The 24613-nt window shown below is 39.4% G+C and overlaps 1 protein-coding gene across 1 annotated transcript; it reads right to left on the bottom strand.

The window, feature by feature from the left end:
- Positions 1–1248: 1248 nt before the first annotated feature.
- On the bottom strand, positions 1249–20013 carry LOC134650139 (protein numb). Its single transcript, XM_063504991.1, has 7 exons — positions 18887–20013; positions 8564–8839; positions 5438–5589; positions 3549–3760; positions 2108–2312; positions 1807–1966; positions 1249–1548 (listed from the first exon to the last, which is right to left on the bottom strand). Exons 1-7 carry the CDS (start codon positions 18959–18961, stop codon positions 1252–1254), a joined length of 1377 nt encoding a protein of 458 aa, XP_063361061.1. The 5' UTR covers positions 18962–20013; the 3' UTR covers positions 1249–1251.
- Between the last annotated feature and the right edge of the window lie 4600 nt (positions 20014–24613).

The following is a 24613-nucleotide window of genomic DNA, read 5'->3' as shown; positions in this document are numbered from 1 at the left end:
GACAGAAAAATTAAGTACAACATTTACCTAAGTTACAATCCCCTCCCGGCTTACTCGGTCACCGTAATGATACCTCAATGCGTCCAGAGTAATACGATTATCTAGAATAACAGCTGATCACATAGACAGCAAAAACTTAAGTGAGACTGATTCAGGCGCTACTGTCGCTGAATAATGACTAACATCGTTTACTGGGACAATATAATTATTCAGACGGTTTGCCAGTGTGACTGTAATTCCCATCACAAGTCGCAACACAGCATCGTCTTATGGTGTATATTTTTATAAAACAAAAATATCACTCTTGCGAGTGAAGCCTGACCTGGCTAAGCCAGGCGAGTCAATTAACAATTATTTATTTTACTAATACAATATCCAATATTTTAAGATAGACACCGATCGCATTTTCGTTACTAAGCTGACACTAGGCGTGCACAGATTTTTTAAAGTTTCGGTGACAAGACATATCTATAAATATTAATCAGCACCAAACACAACAATCCGTTCTTACAAAGCGTTTTTAATTGGAGCGTGTAGTGTATTCGTCTGCGTTCACATTTAGCGTCTCATTCATTCATTAATAATAGTCCTAACAGATTTGAAAATACCCGATAAATAATAGCTTGAATTGAGCATTTCACACCTCGATGTTAACAAGTTCGCCGATACGTCCCAAACAAATATACTCATTCATTTATTTTGTGGCGTACGCTATCAATTTTCGTCTTGATAATAATAAAGTTTGCATAATAATCACAACACAAACATCATGTGAAATTAGTCGAACCATTATCTATGTAATTTAATAATTAATAACTCGCGTGAGGTCATAAAATTTTCTATTTTCGACGTTATATTTTGAAATTCGTACAAATCGGCCGTGTACAGGAGTTTTCCTGTATACAACCTATTTGTACATGCAAATATTATCTTTTTTTTTTTACATTTTAACTACAATGTTTTGGAGTATGTAGCTATTGTGCGTACAGCATTAAAAAAACCACACGTTTAATCTATGACGGTTATAAAACGTTAAAGGCGAGACGGACGAGCTAACTGTCACTAGTGATAGGGACATGCTCGATTTGAAACAATTTTAGTCGGAGGACGTCGTCAGTCGTCTCTTCAGCCTCACTGGTCAAAGACGCGCGAAAGCCTACCCCGAGAACTGCAAAATTCAGGTCCCCGACCGGTAACTCGCGGACAAACGCGCAACTCGCCCGGAAGAAGCATCGGGCGCACCCCTCGCATTTACATCGGCGTGGGCTGGGGCGCGAGGAAGGGGTTGGTGTTGGCGACGCCGGCGTAGGACATGGCGCGCGTGGCGGCCGTCAGCGGCGGCGGCCTTGCGCGCGCCACGCGGCCCAGCCACGCGTCCGGCGCCGGCGCGCCCGCCGGCAGCGGCACCGGCGCCACCGCCACCGCCGCCGCCGCCGGCACCGGCTCCTCCGCCAGCGCGCGCAGCCCCAGCGACAGCTGCTGGCACATCGCCAGCACCGGGTCCGCGCCCTCCGCCGACCACGTCTGCAACCGACCAACATACGACCCCTACTTAACGGATATCACTTCACATTTCTACTTTGGATTCTAATAAATTGCCCATAGAATAGGACCGAATCGATTTAATATACTTATTAAGGACCATGCGCACCTGCAGACTTAGCTTCTTCCGGCATAGCCTTTGGGATATTTTAAGTATGACAGGGTATTGTAAATGTGTTAGAGGGTTTGGTGCGGCTGACCTTAGGAAAGGCAAGTTGGAATGAACTTATAGAATTCTCAAGTATAAACTTAGAAAATTCATACCTGCTCTGGCACGGTGTCCGGCGCGGGGCTGGCGGCGTGCGCCGGCGCGGGCGGCGCGGCGGGCGCGGCGCGCGGCGGCGAGCCCAGGCCGGCGCGGGTGCGCTCCAGGTTGGACGGCAACTCGCTGATGCGGAGCGACATCTGACGCTTGAATGGGGAACTGTAAGAAACACCAAAAATGAACATGTCTATTTGATTAATTTGATCCTACGTATTTGGGGCCTACATAATGGCCTCAAACATTCGCAGTAATTATACTTAATTAGTACATAAACCTATGTGTCCTGCGATAAATCCTGACCTGTTATTGAGATGCGCGAATCCCCTAAACGAGCCCTGCCGCTCCAGAAGGTGCGGCGCGGCGTGCGGCCGCTCGACGGCGAACGGGTTGTGCGGCGAGGGGCGCGGCGCGGCCTGCGCGGGCGGCGCCGACAGCGGCGCCGCGCAAGACGGCAGCGCCGGCACCGGCGGCGTGTCCGCCTCCGACGCGCGCCGTGACGTCATCGCTGGAAATACACATTAATTATTGTGTACTCAGTTTCCATCATACCCTTCCTCTACTGTACTTCCTCTACAGCTTAAGGTGCCGGGAGGCTGTTGGAAATTGGAAGCGAGTGGTCACTTTATCGTCTTCAACCTATATGAGACTCTCTTACGCCACTCGTTTCTATTCTACCCGATTTATCAGCTCAGATACAAGCTCATTATGTCCACGTATTTATAGTTCGTTTTTTTAGCATTAGAAAGAACTTGAAAGAACGTAAGCGATCTTGACATGTCTTTTAATTGAAAAACGCTTTTTAAAAATCAGTAACTATTACTTATGAAAGCAGAAGAATATAAATGATCGTATTAGATTCATAATTGTTACATAATTATTTGCCGTAACTTATTTTTAAAATGTGTTTTTCAATTAAAAGACACATCAAGATTGTTTACCTTATTTCTAATGCTAAAACTCGACTAATTGCTTACAATGTTATTACGCTTTTTAACGTTTGTTCTTGTGAATTGAAGTGAGTTTAATGTAAATCGATGCATTTCAAAAATACAAAAAGTATCCAGCGGATTTATCTAGCTAAAAGGTTGTATCTATTAAGAAATTAGACAAGTGAAAGCAAAACCAACAGTTTATCTATAAGTAAGTAGTAAAAGAGCTAGTTTTAAAACAAATTTAAAGTTTTTTATAAAACTTATAATGACTACAGCCTAGTGAGAATACAGTCGCTAAAGTAACAGCTAAGTATTTCATAGATTTAGCATCACAGGTCGATGACCTAAAAATGCTTTTTGCTTCATGCAACTTGTAAGGTTTCTTCTTTTCGTACCTTTCTACTATTAAAACATGCTTAATACTGTCAAGTGTCACGTAATTCCCATATATTTTCTTAAAGTTGTCTAACGTTTGTACCAAGTGTAGAAAGCTCAGCGCAAATAACGCGCAGTCGTGGGCGGTGTTCACTTTGTAATTTCATAACAAGTTTCTGTTTGTTTTGTATAGTAACTTGTTGTCCCGTGTAACTAGTTTATAGTCTATTGTACATATCTACCTATACTTATATTTGGGTCATGCAATAGTTGAAGTTATTGTGCAGCGTGGGTCACTTACGACTTTCGATGGACATAGACATGGATGCTTTGGACAAAAAATCAGGTTATTATGACATTTTAGCGGAGAATTCGGTTAATAGGGAAATTATAGAAATTTGGTTCAATACATTCACCAATAGTTTTCAACTTACTAGATTTCCTAAAGGAGCCCTGCCTCGTGAAGGCGTGGCTGGCCGCGTCGATGCTCATGGACACGGCGCACTCCTTGTCGCGGCGCTGCTTGCGCTCGAGGCAGGCCGCGAACGCGCAGCCCACCGCGTGCGACAGCCGCTCGCCCGAGTCGCGCGACGCGAGGAACCCGTGGCACATCCAGCGCCGCGTCGTGCCGTCGCGGCAGATGTAGCTGGAGACAACACTCATTGTCAGACAAGAGTATTTCAAGGGGTTGTATTGTGTGTCGTCAGGCGAGAACCAAAAAGCTTCATCAACCCCAGGAACAAGCCAACGATGACGGTCGCTAAAAGATTGTAAATATTTTCAAGGCATTTCTAATAGTCACAAAATACTAATACCGTATCTATGTTTCACACGCCTTTTTACAAATTAACGATAACTAAATTAAACATGATTTAATCTGTTGGCTAAACAATTGGTAAATGTAGCCAATTAGTTAAATTACTGTATGTTTACTGTCTCGTATATTAAAACAATAACATGTTTGACCTGGTTTTAACTGCCAGAAATAATGCTGAAGGATTTTCCTTCACCTATAATTACCGCGAATCTAGTATTGACTCAGCTGTTTACATTGAAACCCGGTTACCATTATGCACGGATGTGCTCTTAATTAGAAGATAATGACTAAGCAAGCTACGGAACCGTTTAAAAACCGTTAACTTTTGATATAATAGTGTTTGACTTTTGTTTTGCAGCTCTAAGACAGTCTGTTTATACAAGTATTACGAGACATTGATTTATTTATTTAACAATATATTTACACGGCATTACAGACGAGCCAATACACCGACAAAATTAAGACATTGCAAAATACACAGTACATATATACAAACACAAATCATCATAATCTTCCTCGCGTTATCCCGGCATTTTTCCACGGCTCATGGGAGCCTGGGGTCAGCTTGGCAACTAATCCCGAGAATGGGCGTAGGCACTAGTTTTTACGAAAGCGAATGCCATCTGACCTTCCAACCCAGAGGGAAACTAGGCCTTGTTGGGACGAGTATTACAAGTATACTCGTATTTAATGAATTACCCAATGTTCATTTTATCTTGATAATAATAATTAGAGTTACCCATGTGTAGCCAAACACGATCTGTGGAGTCATTCAAACAAGCCTCTATTTTACGGAGTCTACATGGTCGGGACCCTTTAATCCAAATTCTCTAAAAACTTGACTTTCCCAAAAAAGTTAAATATTGAGTTTTTTTTTATATGTATTACCTATTACATTATATGACATAGTAAACAACAGTAATCCCTAGAGTTCAGTTACTCAGTTATGTGTATTAATACTAGTATTACAACGACCTTCGCGGCGCTAGTACGGCTTCTGGCTACATTCCAACTGCAAAGGACCGTAGTTAGTTAATATACTATTCACAGCACGTTTATAGATTAAGAATGTGGCAAATTATTTCAATATCAAACTTATTTCGTGTTTGAATCATATATTTCATAGAATAAATGGAAAGCATATAAGGTTAAGGTTCCAGGTGACCAGGCGACAAAACTATCTACAAACTAACTACAAATTCATCAATCATGTTATGGGCCACCTCACACTAGCGTCCTTTGAGCGTCGGCGTCTAGTCAGCGCTATGTAAAATAGCGTCGCTGCGTAGTTGCGCTGACGTTGCGTCGACCAGCACCCTTAGAGTTAACTAGACGCCGACGCTCGGGAGACGCTAGTGTGGGGTGACCCTTAATTTGGTATTTTAACAGTTACTGCATGTGTATTTTTACGTGCCTCAGAGTAAACTTAACATTTTTATTGAGATTTTCACGTAGTATATTATCAGTTCACTGGCGCTCCCTTGAACTTTAAACATTGAGGCATACCTGAATCCCCTCTCGTGGTTCCTATCGGGCGCGCAGAAGGAGACCTTCTCGATGGTTTGGTCTACCATCAGCCCCTTGGTCTCCTCGTCGACCACGCGCAGCCCGTCGCCGCTCACGTGCAGCACTGCCCGCACGGGCCGCCGTCGCGAATTCTGGAATAAAACATACACAATTAAAATTGAGTTAAAAAAACTACGTAGGTATCAGACATAACAGACTAGATACATCAAAAGAATTGAAGGAAGTTGTAAAACAAGCCTTTCAACCTTTCAATAGCTGCAACAAGGTGATAATCGCATAAAAGATCACATAATATTCGTAGAATTAAAAAAAAAACTTCGTGAAGCCTCGATGAGGCGATGTTAACAGTCTCTACATACAATTAATAAAATAAAACCAGTCAGTAAAACCGTGAAATCGTAAAGAACGAAGCAGACATACTTTCCACGGCGCTTCCGGATTCATATTATGACAAAATGACATTTAAGTGTGCCATTCACAATAGTTTTTACGGCCTGTTTCGGGGCCATTATGACAAACTATTGTTGCTCGCAATTTGATATTGTCCCACTTGATTCATCATCCTTAGACCCGGTCAACCGACGCCAGTGGTAATTGGCAAGTGACCAACGCGACAATTACTCGTAACGCGTTGAAATGGGTCGATTCGTTTTTGTGTGTCAATGTGATCACGGGAGTTCCGACAATTGGATTGCATAACATGACTTTGACATATAGTATTTTTCAAGGACGGAATCAATTAATGAGAGTGATTTTATTTTAAATTGTCCGCTGCACTGACATAGAGTACCTAAGCCTTACCTTACTCAGTAAGGTAAGCAACTCAATGTATGCACTCTTTATTAATTAATTACTTTACAATAAAGGCCGTGGCAGGATAAGGGACCATCTTGTGCCTTAACAGCTTTTCGGCCTGATTTTTTTTCTGATGATGGGTCACGCCATTAGTAAGTGTTATTACTAAATTTCAGCATTCGCCTCGTCTTATTTTAGAACAAAATAAATAAATAAGAAAAATTAATTTTCATGAATAGTTCCGTTTAAATGCAACGAATTACTTCGTGCTTTGCACATATAGTACACTTAGTTAATACCCGCAATTTGTCCCTATAAACCGGATAACACTCCATATAGAAAAATAAAAATTTATGTGTCAACATTTTTCAATATTTTTTTTTCTAACTTGTGAAACAGAGACACCTCCAATTTTTTTACTTATAATATAGGCTTTTTAATGAGCTATAACATATATTTAATTCAAGCTTCTAACAATGGTGCATTTAGTATAACACTTACTAATGGCGTGACCCATCATCAGAAAAAAAGCGGCCAAGTGCGAGTCGGACTCGCCCATGAAGGGTTCCGTATTTAGGCGATTTATGACGTATAAAAAAAAACTACTTACTAGATCTCATTCAAACCAATTTTCGGTGGAAGTTTACATGGTAATGTACATCATATTTTTTTTTAGTTTTATCATTCTCTTATTTTAGAAGTTACAGGGGGGGGGGGGGGGACACATTTTACCACTTTGGAAGTGTCTCTCGCGCAAACTATTCAGTTTAGAAAAAAATGATATTAGAAACCTCAATATCATTTTTGAAGACCTATCCATAGATAACCCACACGTATGGGTTTGATGAAAAATTTTTTTTTGAGTTTCTTTTCGAAGTATGGGGAACCCCAAAAATGTATTGTTTTTTTTTTTCTATTTTTGTGTGAAAATGTTAATGCGGTTCACAGAATACATCTACTTACCAAGTTTCAACTGTATAGTTCTTATAGTTTCGGAGAAAAGTGGCTGTGACATACGGACGGACAGACAGACGGACAGACGGACGGACAGACAGACAGACAGACAGACATGACGAATCTATAAGGGTTCCGTTTTTTGCCATTTGGCTACGGAACCCTAAAAATCAGGCCGAAAAGCTGTTAAGGCACAAGATGGTCCCTTATCCTGCCACGGCCTTTCAAAGCAGAACAAATAGCGGTGGTGCATGATTGTTGAACAATAGACAGCCCAACTGTAAAGTAGTTTTTCTCAAACATGCAATGAAATGTCGTCGCTCCGGGCGTTATATCAGGCTTCGAAGTATCACGTTTAGGGCGGAGCAACTCCAGAGAACTGTAAAGGAATTTCATACGAAATTGAAGGCCTAGGCCGGGAAGTAATTTTTTTTTAAATTCTAATGTAAACATGGGGTCTGTGTCCATGAACAGGCTAAACAGCCGAATTATATATATTTTTTTTTAGTGAATGAATGGTTATCGGACCAAAATATCCGTGTTAACGCCTGTTATACACGAACGTACTGATATTAAGAATACGAATCTGTATGATTCAATGTGTTGATGAATAAATTTAAAATTTTGTCTATACGTAAGTCACCAGAGACCATAGACAATATTTAAAATCCTCTGCATTTATTTTATTTATAGAAATTGAGATTCTTATTATCAGATTGTGTATAATGGCCCTAATAAGGTCTATTCGAACACTACACACGCGAAATACGGACGACTTCCGTAAAAAAAAACAATTATGGCGGGATTGGAAGGAAAATTAAAAAACTTTTGTTGTGAAGTTGGATTTTTATTATAAAGATTATAAATTTGTTTTTTTTAGTGGTCTATTTTTTTATTTCATTGCATGTTTGAGAAAAGCACTATACATGCCTAGCCGTGAAAAGGTCTTGCCGGCTTCGTATCACTATCCGGCCTCCCTACGGTCGGCCGGCTATACCTACTCACCCGGCAAGCCCTTCTTTCCCGGCGTCTGCAGTAATGTACTATTCTTTGCTAGAAAGTAAAGTTTATTGAAATTCTTTTATAATGATACATACAGGAGAACTCAGTTGAAGAGCATGGGTTCTGAACAAAAATTTTAGAAGATGTATTGCGCAAAATAGGCACAATGGACGTTGCATGGTTTGCGGAAAATGCCTAGAAAAACTAATGGGTAATATACTGGGGGACTGAAATTAAACTTGTCCCTATCGTTAGTCTTCCCTGAAATAAAACTTAAGTGTTGATTAATGAGCGTTATTATTGAATTAGTAAACTGTTTCTTGACCTTGTCAATCACAGGTGACTATTACTTACCCGTAAGACCTTAAGCGCCTCCTCGCAGACCTGCATCCCCCGTGACTCGAAGACCTCGACGCAGCCCAGGTACTTGACGGGGAAGGTGCAGGTGCCGGCGCGCACGGCCGCCTCGTCGGCGTGCCATTGGTGCGGGCGCGCCGACTCGGGCGGCGAGCCCTTGCGCCGCCGGAAGGACTCCCGGAAGGACCGGCGCAGGCGCTCCATGCCGGCGCGGGGCGGCGAGAGGGCGCCGCCGGCGCGCGCCCGCCGCAATGAACTGCGCACTGACGATTTCTGGAATTGCGATATTAAAATATTACTATATTAAACTACGCGGAGATTAATACACATGTAAGAATTTTGTAGTATCCTAAGGAGTTGTTAATATCCTAACATCAAGATTGTATTAACATGGGCATGAACGTACCGCCATATCATATCACACAGAATTTAGATTTATTAAAATCTATATATAATCTAGAACTACTACAAATGAAGAACCGAAGAAGCAAAGGGATCTTACGTAAATAGTTCATCAATCAATTAAACTGATACCGATAGATGTAGGTTTGATACCCTCCTCTCGCCTATCGTGAACTGCAACAAAGCATCTGTATACCTCAGTACTTTGTATAAGTTTTTTAGGGGCTCCCCATCTCACTTTCTTTTCTTTTGACTTTTACCCCACGGTGGGACAAAATGTTAATGGGGCGGGTGGTCGGTATTTGGTAAATTTATGATTTAATTTTGAGACAGATAAAAAATTTCATTTCAAAAATACCGAGACTATAGTTCGTTTTTAGGGTTCCGTAGCCAAATGGCAAAAAACGGAACCCTTATAGATTCGTCATGTCTGTCTGTCTGTCTGTCCGTCCGTATGTCACAGTCACTTTTCTCCGAAACTATAAGAACTATACTGTTGAAACTTGGTAAGTAGATGTATTCTGTGAACCGCATTAAGATTTTCATACAAAAATAGAAAAAAAAAACAATAAATTTTTGGGGTCCCCCATACTTAGAACTGAAACTCAATTTTTTTTTCATCAAACCCATACGTGTGGGGTATCTATGGATAGGTCTTCAAAAATGATATTGAGGTTTCTAATATTATTTTTTTCTAAACTGAATAGTTTGCGCGAGAGACACTTCCAAAGTGGTAAAATGTGTGTGTCCCCCCCCCCCCTGTAACTTCTAAAATAACAGAATGATAAAACTAAAAAAAAATATATGATGTACATTACCATGTAAACTTCCACCGAAAATTGGTTTGAACGAGATCTAGTAAGTAGTTTTTTTTTAATACGTCATAAATCGCCTAAATACGGAACCCTTCATGGGCGAGTCCGACTCGCACTTGGCCGCTTTTTGTTTTTTTAGCATTAGAAAGAAGGTAAGCGATCTTGACAAGTCTTTTAATTGAAAAACGCTTTTTAAAAATCAGTAAATCAAATGATCGTATTCGATTCATAATTGTTACATATTTGCCATTATTCATATTTAAAACGTGTTTTTAGGGTTCCGTAGCCAAATGGCAAAAAACGGAACCTTTATAGATTCGTCATGTCTGTCTGTCTATCTGTCCGTCTGTCCGTCCGTATGTCACATCACTTTTCTCCGAAACTATAAGAACTATACTGTTGAAACTTGGTAAGTAGATGTATTCTGTGAACCGCATTAAGATTTTCACACAATAATAGAAAAAAAACAATAATTTTTTGGGGTTCCCCATACTTAGAACTGAAACTCAATTTTTTTTTCATCAAACCCATACGTGTGGGGTATCTATGGATAGGTCTTCAAAAATGATATTGAGGTTTCTAATATAATTTTTTTCTAAACTGAATAGTTTGCGCGAGAGACACTTCCAAAGTGGTAAAATGTGTCCCCCCCCCCTGTAACTTCTAAAATAACAGAATGATAAAACTAAAAAAAATATATGATGTACATTACCATGTAAACTTCCACCGAAAATTGGTTTGAACGAGATCTAGTAAGTAGTTTTTTTTTAATACGTCATAAATCGCCTAAATAGGGAACCCTTCATGGGCGAGTCCGACTCGCACTTGGCCGCTTTTTGGATTCCGTAGCCAAATGGCAAAAAACGGAACCCTTATAGATTCGTCATGTCTGTCTGTCTGTCTGTCTGTCCGTCTGTCCGTCTGTCCGTCTGTCTGTCCGTCCGTATGTCACAGCCACTTTTCTCCGAAACTATAAGAACTATACTGTTGAAACTTGGTAAGTAGATGTATTCTGTGAACCGCATTAAGATTTTCACACAAAAATAGAAAAAAAACAATAAATTTTTGGGGTTCCCCATACTTCGAAATGAAACTCAAAAATTTTTTTTTCATCAAACCCATACGTGTGGGGTATCTATGGATAGGTCTTCAAAAATGATATTGAGGTTTCTAATATCATTTTTTTCTAAACTGAATAGTTTGCGCGAGAGACACTTCCAAAGTGGTAAAATGTGTGTCCCCCCCCCCTGTAACTTCTAAAATAAGAGAATGATAAAACTAAAAAAAATATATGATGTACATTACCATGCAAACTTCCACCGAAAATTGGTTTGAACGAGATCTAGTAAGTAGTTTTTTTTTATACGTCATAAATCGCCTAAATACGGAACCCTTCATGGGCGAGTCCGACTCGCACTTGGCCGCTTTTTTATTCAATAAAAAGACACGTCAAGATTGTTTACCTTATTTTAAATGCTAAAAAAAAACGATATATGATAAAAATATTATCACAGAATAAATATGAGATCAGTTTTATTCAGAACCAAACGCTAAGGTATATATGGCACCCGGGGGGGCGTCCTGGTAGAATGTTCGCGATCCCAGGACGCCTCCCCAAACGGCATATTGTGGGAAACGCCGGTGTGGGTTTAGTGGGTAGGCTCCTCCCCTTTTTTCATAACTGAAAAGAGCTGGGAGGTGAGAGTCCCACATACCCCCCATTATGGGCCCACGTCGGGGCCAGGGGGACGATGCGTAACAGCATTCCCACATCGACAACAAAAAAAAAAAGGTATATATGGCATATGGCCCGGCCCTCCTCTGCCTGGTACTTAAGATAAATTTCGGATCGGGTGACATAATCGTAATAAAATCAGACACTAGTTAAGTACTTAGGTACATCAGAGTTTCAGAGTTTATTCACTGTCCGTCTAGAACTAGATTGACATCAGAACAACATGCGTTTATAAATCTGAGTTGTGAATACGTAGTACTTCTAAAACCGCAGGACATTTCAACAATTGGTAAACATGATAATTTCACTCATATTATTTATAGAGGTTAGTATATAATTAGTGATTCATATCCTGCTCTGCTAAAAATATAACCATGGATACCTATTTTATAAATACATACTTGTTTTCAAATAGGAAAACTGTATAAAATACGTTGACAGTAAGCTACCTTATAGGATAGTTGACACACCACGCCACCGTAGCCTACATGCAATTTTAGAAATGAAACATGCGCGTTACCACAAACATAAACATTCACACAGTTTGAGGATTGACCACTCAAAATATAAAATTTGAGTCTTTCGTCATTAACATAATTCTCAAAAAAATTAAGTAAGTATTAATAGTTCTGAAAATTAGAAAAGCTGTCATGTAGGTAGATAGTAGAGTAGTGAAATGCGAATGAATTACTGAATATTCCACCAGAAAAGATACCCAAAGAGAAGTGACACGCGCGTTTATTGCAGTGTAATTAATGTTATCAATTTATTTTCACTGTGTCCTACAAATTTCAGGCCAACCGATAAGATAGAAAATTGTTTCACGTGGCCTATTGCTTCAGCTAAGTTTCTACTAATGATTTTCCTAATCATAAATCTAATCATAGATGTGTATAATGTGGTCAATAATCTATCGAAGCAAGGATGAGCTTGTGTAAAACGAACGAACGAACAAAAAAAAGAGCTATTTAATACAAAAAATATTAGGTAGGTATGTTTAATGTAATATTCAGACATCGTAAATGTTGTGGCAATTTCAGTGCAAATTTTTTTACGTTAAAGGAATCTGTATACCCAATTCCAGCTGAACTGATTAATTGAATTATAAACTGAAATAGATGTCATATATGTATTAAAGAAAAAGTGACGAAGCCCTCCAGTGGTGAAGGCCAATCCGGGCTAACGCCTTGAACCCCTTGGCCACCCCGCCACGGTGGAACCCGTCCCAATTTTCTCGACTCAACTATATGCCATCTTACTAAGACTGCCTCGTCTTTCTTTGACCAACTCTAAGGGCAAGCAATATTTAACAAAAATGATTTTATTTGTTCCCAAAGTTGTGTGATTAATTGAAGTTAATAACGGTAAGTAATATGATATTATTATGTTGATGATTAAGCCTCTAACTTTAGTTAATTGTGTTTTCGATAGTGGATGTTGAATGTACTAATGAATATAGGTATGAATATACATTAATGGACCTGTTTTTTGTTAAATATCTCGTTTTAGAGAGACGTACACTGATTTCTATTAATAGTTTACAGAGGTACACGGAAGGTCCAATATATATACCTACATAAATTTTGCGTGAAAGGTCCACCCGCCAACCTGAAGCTCACGCACAAAATAGTCTAAAATGGAAAACACCTTTACTCATAATTGGGTTGAGAAATATTCAGTGATTTAGTATTAGTTAGTATTAGATCTATATTCCAGAATCTTTGAGTATATAGCCTAAGGAGATGTGATACACGGGCGACCCCCTCCGGCAAAGTACATTGGTCAACTGTTCAAACACGTTATATAAAACTACTTGAAGTCGCTTCACCGCCATTTTGCATCGTTCCGTGTCGCGAGACGTTTCTCTTGAAAAGCGGCCAAGTGCGTGTCGGACTCGCCCATGAAGGGTTCCGTATTTAGGCGATTTATGACGTATTAAAAAAAAACTACTTGCTAGATCTCGTTCAAACCAATTTTCGGTGGAAGTTTACATGGTAATGTACATCATATATTTTTTTTAGTTTTATCATTCTCTTATTTTAGAAGTTAGGGGGGGGGGACACACACATTTTACCACTTTGGAAGTGTCTCTCGCGCAAACTATTCAGTTTAGAAAAAAATGATATTAGAAACCTCAATATCATTTTTGAAGACCTATCCATAGATACCCCACACGTATGGGTTTGATGAAAAAAAAATTTTTGAGTTTCAGTTCGAAGTATGGGGAACCCAAAAAATTTATTGTTTTTTTTTCTATTTTTGTGTGAAAATCTCAATGCGGTTCACAGAATACATCTACTTACCAAGTTTCAACAGTATAGTTCTTATAGTTTCGGAGAAAAGTGGCTGTGACATACGGACGGACAGACAGACGGACAGACAGACAGACAGACAGACAGACAGACATGACGAATCTATAAGGGTTCCGTTTTTTGCCATTTGGCTACGGAACCCTAAAAAAATGGTGACTTGTGCAGTATTATCGTGTAAAAGGCGATCTGATAGCTCAAATTCGCAACAAGATCACGTTTCCTATCATAAATAAGTATTTATACTAACTATTAAATGTATATTGAAGTACAATCTCCATTTAAAGAAAAAACCGTTGCGATACATAAACGACAGAAAAATGTAAACATGAATACAGTGGTACGGGGACGAATCGGTCTTAAGGGATGTGACAAAGTCAAAAAAGCGACTCAACATTTGAATGATTGAATGAATCATTCATTCATTCAATCACTGCAGTTTGTTTAATATAGCTGATCAAGCAAATAATGTCAGTAAAAAAAGGCGCGAAATTCAAATTTTCTATGGGACGATATCCCTATGTATCAGCCCGGAAAACCCGCGGGCGACAGTTCATTCCAGAGTTTAGCTGTGCGTGTACACAAATACAGACAGCCATACATACAAACAATCATTTTATTGGCTACCTAATATCTTCAATGTACAGAATTTTCATTTTTACAATTTTATAATAAATAGTACAAGACAATTCAGTTCATTCATCAAACTGATTTGACTCATTCTTTAGATGTGACCCATCACTATCATGTTCGTATGTATGCTGCATAGTTATGTGAAAACTCTGTCTGTGTGCGTGTAATTTTTGATGTGTTGAAATATTTTGTAGGTGCGTTTGTCGCAACAGCAAAATCGGTGTCTGTTGAGTTACTTATCTTTTGGTGGTGTGCTGTAGGTGTTTACCTCGCCCCCCGCTTAAAGTGGCGAAAAAATTTGTTCGAAGAGTTTACGTTATCACATCTCCTTATTAGGCTATATACTCAAAGTCCAGAATGGACCAAAGTACGTTGACAAAAAAAAATTTAGGAGTAATTTTTCTTATTTTTTTAATACATCTTTTACAAAATATTATTAAAAATTGAAACAACAATAATTTAGCTGAAGTAAAAAGTATTATCTTTCAAAATAGGTAGGCATGTAAGTATTCTCCTTTAGCTATGAAGCACAAACGCAAACCATTGTTAAAATTATCAAGAATATCCACTTAAAAAAATGTTATCCTATTTTTGGGCCAACCTATAGAATATTGTCCTGACAAAGCAAGCAAGCCTGCAACCGTATACATAGGTAGGTAATGGCTGCTGTTACATATATTAATTTAAACCAGAAACTGGAAATTGTACAGATTATTTATTACTGTTTATAAACGCGTTTTACGGTAACAGCGTGTAGCGGGCGTAGCGGCAGATGGCAAAACATTACAAAAAGCACGTGGCAGTATAGTTAGATAGTTCAAAGGATTACATTCTAGGTGCGATTTCACAGATGGCAGCCCTAAAGTGGGTAATGAAACATAATAAGAACTAACAGCGACCGCGTGTACCATGGGAACTAATATTTTGGTCAAGGGTGCGCAAATGCGATATACGATTGTTGAATTTTCGTCCTTATTAGTTCCGCAGTAAAACGCATGAGCTTCGTTTTTTACTTTCGCAAATACTAGACTGTTTACCCACTTCACACACATGTGTCACATCAATTCAGAACAGCATACGTAGGTTCTTGTAATTAGGTCGGTGTTATACTAGCACGCTCCGAAATTTATTTCGGCTGTATAACTTTTGAAACGTATTACCTAATCCCTTACATCTATTAGGTACATATGCATCATTGTGTTACTTGGCCCTTATGCAGCTTATGCTTTATACACCTATATGCTTACGGTTATAATAACTACCTAAGTACCTACTTATTGGGCATTGGTGTCTAATATTAGTCGTTATTTACAACGATTGATTGAGTTCAGTTTGATTACCTATTCGATAATTAAAAGGTAAAACTACACGGTCATTCCCAGTTACCCGCCACCCCCTGCCGGCGATGAACATTATGCTAATGAAGCTTTATAGCCGGCAATTGAACGATTAAAGCGCCAGCCTGATAATAATTTAATTGTTTATTAATTTCTAATTTTTCTTGGGATAGTTTGGAATACATACGACATACGTTCAGAATTAAATGAATACGAGCGAGTGCGAAACCTCTCCGCTTCAGCTTTGCCGTTTCGGAAAAACTGCAGTCGTATGTCCGGCTGCTTTCCTCAACTCTACATGACGCAATTCTCAACAGATTCTTGTGAAATTTTGTGAACAGGTTCGATAATTATATGGATTTTTTGGAACCGACTAGGTTCAGGCGTTCAGGTATTGGAAATATAATAAAACCGGCCAAGTGCGAGTCGGACTCGCGTTCCAAGGGTTTCGTACATTACACAATTTTTAACAATGTATTTTTCACCTCAGCAGCTCGAACAAGGGTACTTTGCTACTTAAAAACAGTGAGCAAAATGCGTTTTTGCTCACTGTTTTTAAGTAAGTAGCAAAGTACCCTTGTTCGAGCTGCTGAGGTGAAAACTTAATTGTTGGTATATCTTAAGAAAACATGAATGAATAGAGGTAAGTGATGAAGAAGGAATACATTTTTCGGGTTCTCTAATATGTTCTCACTGCTGAGGTGAAAAGTTTTGTGAACTACACGAGGTCAAAGTTATTTACATCTCGTGCGCTTTTGAGTCCCTTACTACGCTCAAGATTCTAAATTAGATTCACGAGCGTAGCGAGTATAGAATCATTTGCTTGCACGGGACTCAAAATAAGCACTCGAAGAAATATCAAACTTTGATCTCTTGTTGTACAAATAACTATTTTATGTGAAACGTTAGTGAAAACTGAAATGTCTATTAAAAACCCATAAGGGTCGGATCAAAAACTAAGTAATTAAGTCCGACTCCCGCTTGACTGCACATTTCTAGTAGGTTTTCCTGTCATCTATAGGTAAATAACTATTGTGTATTTTTTTTTCAAAATTTTAGACCCATTAATTTTGGAGATAAAAGGGGGGGGATAATTTTTTGCCTATTTTCTTGAATAATTCATTTGTTTACGTTACATGTCCATCTTTGGGTTACTAATTTAGTACATACATATATGTGTACCAAATTTCAACTTAGGCTGTGACAGACGGACACACGAGTGATCCTATAAGGGTTCCGTTTTTTCCTTTTTTCCTTTTGAGGTACGGACGGAGCCCTAAAAAATAGTTTGCTACGAGATAAATGGGAGTGATGTCAAATTGATATCAATTTGTACGAGGGGCGTTCAAAATATTCTCGGTATTGATATCTTACGACCTCTTCTAAAATTTCTTTCGTTACTGGCCGCTAAGGTTTATTCATTGACATTAAAAAAAAGTATAATTCGAACCGAGATAGTCTTTTGTTTTTCTGCAATTGCTGAACAAACATGAACATCCTGTGCGAATTGACAATGTTAACTAAATTAGAACATCGATGCGTGATAAAATTCTTGACAAAACAGGGTAAAAATCAAAAAACCATAAAAGAGGAAATGGATTGTGTTTACCGTGAGTCTGCTCCTTCTTTATCTACCATTCAAAAGTGGTCAAGCGAGTTTAAACGCGGAAGGGAGAGTATTGAAGATGACCCTAGACCTGGCCGGCCTGTAGTAGCTACTTCACAAGAAAATATTGATAAAGTGGAAAAACTTATATTGGAAGATGGTCGAGTGAAGGTAAAATCTATAGCACAAGTAACCAATCTCTCTATTGGTACCGTACATGATATTATACATGACCATCTTAATATGTCAAAAGTAAGTGCAAGATGGGTTCCGCGAATGCTGACTCGGCTTCAAAAAGACATGCGTGTAGCTTGTTGTTCCGATTTTATTGACCTGTGCGGTGAAAATCCTGATGAGGTGCTGCAAAGAATAGTTACTGGAGATGAAACCTGGGTTCATCATTATGACCCAGAGAGTAAACAAGAGTCCATGCAGTGGCACATTAAGGGTTCAGCTCATCCCAAGAAGTTGAAGGTCATCCCTTCAGCTGGCAAGGTCATGGCCACGATATTTTGGGATTGTGAAGGAGTATTACTAATCGATTATAAAGAAAAAGGTGTAAATATCACAGGACAGTACTACGCTAACATTCTACGTCAATTAAAGGATGTAATTAAAGAAAAGAGGCGAGGAAAGTTAACCAAAGGTATTCTGCTTCTGCATGACAACGCCCCCGTCCATACTGCTCATATTGCCAAGGCAGCTATTGTTGAACGTGGGTTTAAAACTGTTACTCACCCACCGTATAGTCCGGACTTAGCCCCCAGCGACTTCTTTTTGCTCCCCAATCTTAAAAAGGATCTGCGTGGAAATAAATTTTCTGACGATGAAGCATTGAAGGCGGCAGTGGAGGAGCATTTTTACACGAAAGATAAAAAATATTTTTACGAGGGATTAAAAAAAATAATTGATCGATCTTTTAAGTGTATGAACATAGGGGGGGAGTATATTGAAAAATAAAAATATCAAACTTTTCGTACTTGTTTGTTTTCATTCTCATACCGAGAATATTTTGAATACCCCTCGTATTTTCAAATCACCCGTGAAAACGACAGCAGCGTCAAACGATATCTGTCAAACGCATCGCATTTGTTATCCTAAACAGGCAGACGAACAGACAGACATTAAGACGAGGCGAGTCGAGGCGATTACATTTTAAATTCAAGTTCAATGTAAAGGTATTTAAAAATAAATAAATCGCTAGGCAGTGATATGATATTTGTAATATTTGTAGGTAGACTTGGCAGTCTGCCTACCTTGGGGGTATTAAAACTATACCAATATATAGATAATTGAGACATGTTTCAGTATTAAATACATTCCTATGTACCTACGTCAAGCAATGGTCACGCACAATATGCAGATTTGTCAGTATCAGTAGATACCAGTACAGGTACAGCGAACAATAAAACGATGACCATAGTTAACCAATGAGTCACGCGTATTGAATTGGAAATACATAGGTAATCAAATGAGTTCTAACCATTTTCAAGTCGGTGGCGTTCTGCGTTTGAGCTCGGTCGAAAGGCTCGTGAGCTGACGAGCCTTGGTTCCCCATGTTGAGGACAATACAGCGAAATCCAAATAGGTACACTAGACACTACACAGCACTAGCACATATCCACTAATTCACTTAGCGGCACTACCTATGCGAAGTTTTTGCACTGTTCACGCGCCGCACTATATCCATGGCCTCCGGAATCTAGTTAATGCAATTTAAATTTTAACGGCAAATCCGACACGTTTCATCTCCGTGTTCCCCAAAAACAAGTTATCTAATAATGAAGTAAATCACTTCTGATTCTGATATAGGTACAGGTACGCAATTCGTGGCACTACAAGATAACAATTTCGACGAACTCGAAACTCGACAAACACAGCAAAGCTCAAAACAAACAACTCGATCTGAGGAATGGTGCAACCTTGACGGCTTGCGTATAAAAAGTTATTGGACTTAGTTAATTGTTGAAGACACCTCTGCAAGTAAACAGAAATTAAATTATCACTTTAGGATAGAAGTACTCAGTTGCAGGTGTCTAGGAAGTGATCTCATAATGATCCAGGCACAAGCGAGCTGATGACCCATTCATCTTAGACACGCATCAAAAGAACAGGAATCGTGTGAATTCGTTAACAATATTTTTCAAACGGGGGTCAACTTTTCCCACAAGCGATGAATAAACGCAGAGAGGCGCATTGAACCCGGCACCCGGCCCGCGGGGGGAGAGACGTTCGGTAGGTAGCTGGGAACGACTGCCGATGCCAGCTGAACGTTATTTTTTCCCACAGCATTGTTCTTTGAACCGTAGCGTGTCGTTACAGAGCTAATCCACTTTTTCGTTTATCGCACAAACACTTCCAGTTAGTATCACAGAAAACACTAAACTTCATTTTGACTAGATATATTGTAAGTTAAGGAATGTCGTCGAATCGGAAACGGGATGAGGCGCGCGCGCCGCGCAGGCAGCGAACAACTGTCGTACTGAGTGGGTCGCGTACGGTGTGAATCGCACAAACCCTGCAGAGTGGAGCGGCGCACCCGTCCCGGCCTGCCCCGCCCGTCGCGCCCCGCACGACCGGTCCTATGTATTGTCAAGAACTGGCGATGACGGTGATCTCATCTAAATCCAACATATCCACACAGAAAAATCTTAATCAAATCTGTTACGATTGCATAAAGACGTGAGAACGTAAGGTTCCGTGTTAGATATGTATTTAATGTCAAAAGCCGCTCATAGCACTTCTATTTCTACCTGTCCCTGTTCATTACGTATGGTGTTTGTTGAAACAGAAGTTTAGTAGGTTACAAGTGAATGGTGTCGTATAAGGATGAATAAATAGGTTACAACGAAATAACATATTCGCATGTTCGGGTAACACGTGCGCATCCGTCGCTGGGTCCAACATCTGGAATGAGCGCGTGCGAGAGAACGGGACGGACGCAGGTGCAAAACTCAATGTCTATTATTGGTTCGGAATGGAACATATGTTCCTTCCAACTCCCAACCCAATTTTGTAACCTTAACATCGCTGGCCTTCGTTTAATTTCGGTGTAATGGCATCGATTTGGATCAACGAAATGAACACATACACAGTACCTATACACACTACTTACGATAGCGTTGTGATACGAAACAATAAAAAAAACAAAGGACATTGTAGTATTTGTAGTACATACATATATGCCGAAAAGTGCAGTTCTAAGGGAAACAGTGAATCTCTGAATCTTAATTGGTAAATTTAGTCTACCAGAGTGCATAAGGAATGAACTTAGAAGAAATTTGAGAGGCACGTTGAATCATTAGACTGAGTCATCGCCACATTCCGTAAGAGCCGGCGCTGACATAGGTGGTCGCCATGAACGCCCGCATTCATCGGTAAATTGGCCAATTTTATTAGTAACCCACCAAGCTCATATAATTACATATCGTTTTCGCTAATAGTCCTCATGGACATAAAGATAAATTGCAAGGATATCATATCAGAACAGCGCTGCTCTACTAAATAAGTTTCCGCTTTCAATTTTTAAATCTTCTTACCTATGTATATTTCAGAAGTACTATATACTTATAAATGTATCAAATGAGTGGTAATGAAATATATATTTTTTAATTCTGACTGTGATTCATTAAAAGTTTAAATTAAAAATGTATTCGTTATAATGATCCATTAGCAGAGCCCTCATTAATATGATAATGCATGTAGCAATGACTAATAGCTGATGCAAGCCAAGATTTAAAAAACACGAATCACTAGCTCGGCGGATAGAAGGGCAGAGAGCCAAGGCTGCAAGGGCGCACAACAATACCATAACGAGGAGAATAATATTGAATGGAATATGGTTAAACATTACAATGTAATCTCGCATTTGCCGTTAAAGACGAGTTTCAAACTGGCCAGTGCTAAATTTGGCCATTTGCAGCAGTATTCAATGCTGTAAACATTGCCAAAGCATGTTATTAGGATATCCCACAATGGAATTGACAAATATGTGCTTGTTCCATAAGGACAAAATTTTAAACATATCTTTGACGTCGATTGTACCATAATAGGTATTATATTGTCACCCAACTTACATACAACTTGAACTGTGAACTTTCAGCTCGATCGAATAATGGGAAGTGGGTCTAATTTAGCTTACCAGATTTGATTACTGACATACTACACAGATAACGGGACAAGTGAAACTAAATAAAGCTTCTAAAACTTGTTATGTGTAATATGCGAAGTGGAGAAAAAGAAAAATTCGGAAAGTTGCCCATGCTGGCTCCCAACTCCCAAGTATCTCGTTCAATGTGAGGGAGTCAGGGAGAGAGACCAGAGTGCATAAGGAATGGGCTGCACTACATTACTCGTTAGTTGTACATTAGTAGAATAAAGTTAGGTAGGTACTTAACTTTGAACAAAAGAAAACTGACTTCGCAATACATACTTAAATGCCATCCTTTTACAGTCTTTCAGTCTATAGCCGTTTTACGCGTTTTCCGGGCGGGGCGTGAGCGTTTTATAGGTATGTAAAAGTGGCGCGCCCCGCTCACGCCCCGCCCGGAAAACGCGCCTGTGTGACGAAGCCTTAAGTAAAGTTTTAAAACAAACAGTGGTATATGGCTGTGACCACAGGACAATGCCCTGTCGTCAGCCACCGTAAAATTGACGCCTCCATTACACGGGCGCGGTACCAAAAGGTCGCAAATATAATAAATACTCAACAGCACATAGGTCATTGTTGTTGTTGTTGCACATAAAAACGGGTACGCGACCTCTTCACTGTTTTGAAATCAGTACCGCTATAATGAGCTTCATTTGGTTACTGTGTTCCGATTTATGTTGACATGACTCGATTGGGCTTACATTACTAAGTAATATTACAATAATAATCATTAAAAGTACACACCAATTAGTTAAATAGGCAATGAGAAATAAGTCCAATGACAGCAATTTGAAACCAAATTAGATTAGGAACTTATTTTTTCGCAGAATTAAGGTCATAAAGCTTTACTTTATCACGTGACAAAGAATAACCATGATATATCTAAAGCGTTCTCAGACAGAGTAAACTGCATGCATGATTTTTTTTTCAGGTAAAATTGGTAAAAACTTTAAACTGTGTAAGTACTCTAGATAGGTATAACTACTATAATAACATAGTACATCATACATGGTACATACTTCATTCTCAAAAGTATAAAACTGCATATCGTAAGTGGTCACAAGGCATTTAGCAAATACTGATAATGATAAAAGGGAAACTGAGAAACGTCTGTTTGTGAAATAGACGTTATCTTGAAAACCAACGCAGTAAGTAAACTCTCAACTATCTCGTGCACATTAGCATTTTACATTTCAGAGTGCATTATGTTATGATCATGCTCTCAAAATATCGTAGCGATATCATGGCACATTCGGATGCACTATTGCAATAAATTTATGTTCTACTGAACTGTTAGTCGTATATAGGTACGTCACTAATGAATTATGAAATGCCTAATGAATGGCATTATGAAAACGGCTCGCTAGTAATCCATTTTCATTCCTCATGGATGTGTCCAGGAATTTGATTTCGAGCCTAGCTCTTTCCGTTTTTCGAAACTAAAAATACCTAATTATAAATTTATACAATGAGACTCAAACACGATGTCTTTGAGGGAAAATGGCGCAGGTTTTCAGTACCGAATTAGCGGGGACCTGAAAAAAATATTGCATAATTTATTTTGTAGGTGCACTTATTTGAAATATGTAGAGTCAATAGTCAGGTAATATGCTATAAATGAGGAGCGAATTAGAGAGAGAGTGTACTGTAGAGAAAATAGAGCATGGTGTGGTGCATTATTTAAAAGCAATCGTGTTCTATCTATTTAAAGCATGGACGTCATTCAAGGCTTTATACTTGCATTTCTAGAACAGGGCACGGCCCGTTCATCAGGCGACGCTAATGAATATTTCTATCACACGAAATCAATAGCGCGCCTATCTTACAATATGTCGTCCAACGGTGACATTTTTATGGTGCGGGATATGTTCCTCCTAACGGCTCCTTACTATATCTGGCCAAGGTTGTCAAAAGCGCGAAGGGCTCGCTCGCATACAAAGCGCCGTCCACGGGTTAACGATGTCCGCGTTTGCGCAGCGGATGTTGTAAACGTGTGACCAGGGTGTCGATGTGGCCTCCAAAGTCCGGCCGGGTCGTCAGTTCCCGGGTGTCTTTCGTACCGAACGCATATTTACCAGCGCGAATTGGCGAATTTAAATATCCTCGCAACAGTTTGGAATACCTTTCTCGATTGCGTGCTTGAAAAATTGATCCCGTTCGAGTGAATTATTGCGACAAAACGGCGCAGTACGGGGACGAGGCTATGACCGCATGGACTATGTTTAGTTGGAGGAGACTTTACAATGGAAGGGGGTTAGAGAGTCGGGAAGAGTCGAGAGTGGAGCTGCCCGCGGACACGCGGCAGCTGGTGTTCAACGTGTACATGTACTTCAGCCGTCGCCCGGGTCGCAGCGCCAAGGCAGCGATCGCCAAAACCGCCAGCGCAACCGTACTGCCAAGAGATATTGTTGCACAGATTATAAGGGACAAGTACCGTGAATGAGTGTATTTTTTACTATGCTATATAAGCTTAGTGTTGTGATTGATAATAAATAAGTATTCGGTGCGTCGATCAACGTTCTATCGACTAACCGACTACGCAATAATGATCAATCGATATGTGTGATATAGCACCCATAAGGTTTTTATATTTTGTAGTATTCACGTAATGAGTAAACTAAAAATCTGACCAGCTAATTGTTGATCATGTCTTGGTCACTGGTCAATGAAGTGTCACAGACACTGCTCGAAAATCTGCGTGAGTACGACAGGAGAGTATAGTTATTTAAAAAGTAAACAAAAGACCTGCAAACGCGTCTATCGAGCAAAACATAATTTCGAATTAATTAAATTTTAAATGCTTAAATCCAGAAACTTGTAGGCAACTATGTGTGAGATGCTATTCATGCTCGAGTAACTAGATCTACTCGTAAATTAAACGTTATGTTCCTGCTACAACATGGTACGTGTATATCTGTTTACAAGCTTTATTGTAATAAACTTTACCTGTTTTATTCTACTTAATATGCTGTTGTAATGTAACAAGGTTCATTAAAAGGAAATATGGGCGGTGTTATACGCTTACCTATATTTCTATTTTGTACCTTTTTAGGGTTCCGT

Source organism: Cydia amplana, chromosome 1, assembly GCF_948474715.1.
Source record: "Cydia amplana chromosome 1, ilCydAmpl1.1, whole genome shotgun sequence".
NCBI classification, from domain to species: Eukaryota; Metazoa; Arthropoda; class Insecta; order Lepidoptera; family Tortricidae; genus Cydia; species Cydia amplana.
This window is presented reverse-complemented; position numbering and strand designations above follow the sequence as displayed.

Bases quoted from the DNA above. Each gene is read 5' to 3' on its own strand.
- LOC134650139 (XM_063504991.1), bottom strand. From the start codon at position 18,961: ATGGGGAACCAAGGCTCGTCAGCTCACGAGCCTTTCGACCGAGCTCAA. The intron at 2,313-3,548 runs GTAAGTTGAAAA...GTGTATTTCCAG, and splicing joins GGGCTCCTTTAGGAAATCTA to CGATGACGTCACGGCGCGCG. The intron at 1,549-1,806 runs GTATGAATTTTC...TCCGTTAAGTAG, and splicing joins CGGACACCGTGCCAGAGCAG to GGGTCGTATGTTGGTCGGTT.